This window comes from Octodon degus, unplaced genomic scaffold (genome assembly GCF_000260255.1).
Source record: "Octodon degus isolate 3935 unplaced genomic scaffold, OctDeg1.0 scaffold00037, whole genome shotgun sequence".
Taxonomy (NCBI): Eukaryota; Metazoa; Chordata; class Mammalia; order Rodentia; family Octodontidae; genus Octodon; species Octodon degus.
Window position 1 is genome coordinate 4205817 of NW_004524613.1, and position 3816 is coordinate 4209632.

At 50.3% G+C, this 3816-nt stretch overlaps 1 protein-coding gene across 1 annotated transcript in view; it reads right to left on the bottom strand.

Moving 5' to 3' along the window:
* Positions 1-3816, bottom strand: part of Pxmp4 (peroxisomal membrane protein 4) — a 13001-nt gene that overhangs the window by 3217 nt on the left and 5968 nt on the right. Inside the window, exon 3 of the mRNA XM_004630822.2 lies at positions 507-705. Coding sequence (XP_004630879.1) covers positions 507-705 — 199 coding nt within the window. The remainder of the gene's footprint in view (positions 1-506; positions 706-3816) is intronic.

A 3816-nucleotide genomic window follows, 5' to 3' on the forward strand; every position in this document is an offset into this window, starting at 1 on the left:
AAGCTTAGCAAAGCACAGGGACTGCGGTTCAATCCCCCAGCACCACATGCCAGCCAGCCCTGCCCCCTGGTGGGCTGAGCTGGCCACACACACACACCACTCTCTCTCTCTCTCTCTCAAATAAAAACAAAAAATAAATAAATAATTAAAAAAAATTTCCTATCAACTTGTTTTGATTTTTTTGTCTTTGTTCCTTTTTCTTTAAAATAAAATTAAAAGAAAATAAAAAATTTTGTTTTCCATCTACTCTGGGTCATTTTTCCCCCTCATTTCACTACAGACTGGAATTTTATAAAACATCTGCTCTAGGAAGGAGCACACACACTGACTTGGTGAGCCACAGAATTCCAACTAACCACCTGGTTTTGGATAGGGAAAGCCAGGCAGAAGTTTCCAGAGGTCACCCAAGGCCTGGGGAACCCAAGAGCTCAGACAGGAAGACACCCAAGAGCTGGGTCCCTTCCACCCACCCCCTTGAAGCCTGAGCCCCCCTCCCAGGTCTTTACCTGACTGTTGATGTTGTTGTTCTCCCTGAATATCAGAATGCCCCCAAGGCAGGCAGCCAAGAAGGAGTGAGCCTGGTAGGTCTGGCCTTGCAGGTGGGCCTGCAGGGCGCAGAGACCCTTGTAGGCAAACACGAAGCGGGCCAGGTTCCAGGAGTGGGTGTAGGTGGCCTGCAGAATGGCCCGCAGCTTCTCCCGGAGGCTGCAGACACAGGGAGTCCATGAGGGAGGCTGACAGCTGAAATGCACTAGGCTAGCAGTTCAGGGCCCCTACCCACCTCCTGAGTGGTACTCAGCTCCCATGGGTAGGCCACCCTCTGCACCCCACCCTTATCCTGCTTGGCTTTTCCTGACCAGTTCATATCGCAGCCTGAAACTCTGAAGCCCCCTCCCCTGTGCCAACCGCAGGAGCCCCAGGAGAGTAAGCAGTATCTAGAGCCAGTGTGTTCATCCTCCAGGCCCAGAACAGCCCCTGGCTTGTGGTAGGTGTTCAATAAATCTTCATGAGTGAACATGTGAAGAAAGGAACGAGGGAGGGAGTGTCACTACATGGTGGATCTGGGGAGGAAATTCTGAGAAAAAAAAAAAACAACCCATCTGCTTGGTGCCCTGTTGGGACCTAGGACATAATCAGAAAAACAAGTGTCAAATTCTGACGGGAGCTAGGATCTGAAGGCTAAGGAAGTCAGTGAGGTCTAGAGAGGAGGATCATTCCATCCCACAGGGCTCTGCATATGTGAAGGGCAGAGAGGGGTGTAGAGCAGAGAATGTGTGGAGAGCAAGATGGGGCAAGGCTGGAGAAATGTCAACTTCTATCTTCAGAGAGGTGACTGCATAAGTAGAGGAGATTTTTTTTTTAAGCACTGAGGATTGAACTCAGGGCTTTTGCACTGAGCTAAATCTCCCATCTCCAACCTTTTTGTTTTGAGGCAGAGTCTTCCTAACTTGTAAATTGCCCAGGATAGCGCTCAACGTGTGACCCTCTTGCCTCAGCCCTCCAGAGAGCTGGAATAACAGGTTGGGCCACTTCGCTCAGCTTGATTTATCTTTTAAGAATCACTAGGGGGCAGCAAAGAGAGAGAAATCGGAGCAGAGCACTAGCCTCACAATCCCAGACCGGCCCCCTCAAGGTGAGGTGAAGGAGGACCGGACATGAATAAGTGGGTGGGATGGCCGGCCCTCTCCTCCCTGGCCATCAGCCAGGGCTGGGTCACTGTTGACCACATGAACAGGACTTGCCTCCGAAGCTGGGATTACAGGTGTGCACCACCACATCCAGTCTCAGCGGCCTTCTCTGCGGCCCGGGGGTGGGGTGGGGGGTGGGGGTGACGGACCAGAAGGCAGACCTGGGGATTGAACCCGGCCCCTCTGCCTGCTTGCAGGCACTTTAATCCGCTGAGCTATTTGGGCTGGCCCCGGCAGCTATTTGGGCTGGCCCATTAATCAAATATGCAAACACATAAAACAAAATAAACGCCAGGCAAGTAATGGGATGTCCCTGCGCAAAATTTTTTTTTTTCAGATTCACTGAAAAAAAGTTCAGGCTGGCCTTGAACTTGGGGCTATCTTCTCACCTCAGCCTCTCAAGCACTGGGATTATAGGTGTGCACCGCCATACCCAGTGAACGATTTTATGATTTCCTGTTTCACTTAAAAAGTCCAAATTCTCTCTGGCCTAAAGCTGAGTGAGCCACGCCAGGTTGCTGCTGTAGCCACCTTCTCTGACCTCTCAGGGCCGCGTACACTGAGCTCCAGCTTTAGCAAACTCACCTGGCAAAGGCCCGCCTCAGGGCTTTTGCTCTGGCCATGTCAGAGATTACCAGCTGACACCTCCCTCCTTCAAGCCTTCAATTTAAAAAAAAATTTTTTTTAATCTTTTTGAGGCAGGGTCTCACTGTGCAGTTCAGGCTGTGAGGAACTCCTGGTGATCCTTGTGCCTCAGGCTCCTGAGTGCCACATCTAGCTTCAAGTCTTGATTTTACTGTCACTTTCTCATGGAGGCCTCGAGGATTTAATTTCACAAATGGCGCCCCTCTCCAGAACTCTTGGTCCCCTCTTCTTTTTTTTTCTTTTTTTAAAAACATTTATTTAGTGTGTGTGTGTGTGTGTGTGTGTGTGTGGCCAGCTCAGCCCACCAGGGGGCGGGGCTGGCTGGCATGTGGTGCTGGGGGATTGAACCGCGGTCCTTTGTTCTAAGTAGGTGCTGTTCTAAGTAGGTGCTTTAGACCACTGAGCCATCTCACCAGCCCAGTCACTTTCTCTTTCTTTCTTTCTTTTTTTTTTTCCAGAACCAGGGATTGAACTCAGGCCCTTGTGCTTGCCAGGGAGGCGCTTATTCCACTGAGCCATCTCCCCGGTCCCCTCCCCTCTTCCTCTTGCCCTGCCCCAAGTTTTCTTTCCCGTTCCTTGCATGGCTTTCTGACACACTGCTACAGTTTGGGTCCGGAATGTACCCCAAAGCTCTTGTGTGGAAGGCCGATTCCAAGGTGTTGCCTCCAGAGGTGCTGAAAACTACATGACGAGCCGACTTGAGAACTAGGGCCAGGTCTTGAAGGACATATTGGATCCCTGGCCCCTTCTTTTCTGTCTTTTTTTGGTGGCGCTGAAGATGGACCCAAGGCCTCCTGTGGGCCATGATTTGCTTGCTACAAGCCCACAGCAATGGGGCAACCATGGGCTAAAATTAGGAAATTGTGAGCTAACATCTTCTTTTAAACTTTCTCAGGTGTCCTGTCACCATAACCGGAAGTGGACTAACACACATTCTGCCTGCTTTCTTTGTTATGTCCACTTGCTGCCAGGGTAGTTCTAAGAACTAGACAGTAAGCTCTAGGGGGGCAGGGATCAATTTACTTTTTTTTTTTTTTTTTTTTTTTTTTTTGCTGGAACCGGGGATTGAACTCAGGCCCTTGCGCTTGCCAGAGAAGCACTTACACCACTGAGCCATCTTCCTGGCCCCTCCATTTACTTTTTTCCTTTCTTAAAAAAATTTTAGGGGGCTGGTGAGATGACTCAGTGGTCTAAAGCACCTACTTAGAACAAGCTTAGCAAAGCACAGGGACCACGGTTCAATCCCCCAGCACCACATGCCAGCCAGCCCCGCCCCTTGGTGGGCTGAGCTGGCCACACACACACATACATAAATAAATAAATAAAATAAAATTTTAAAAAAGGGGGCTGGTGAAATGGCTCAGTGGTCTAAAGCACTTAGAAGAAGCTTAGCAAAGCACAGGGACCACGGTTCAATCCCCCAGCACCACATGCCAGCCAGCCCCGCCCCCTGGTGGGCTGAGCTGGCCACACACACACACAC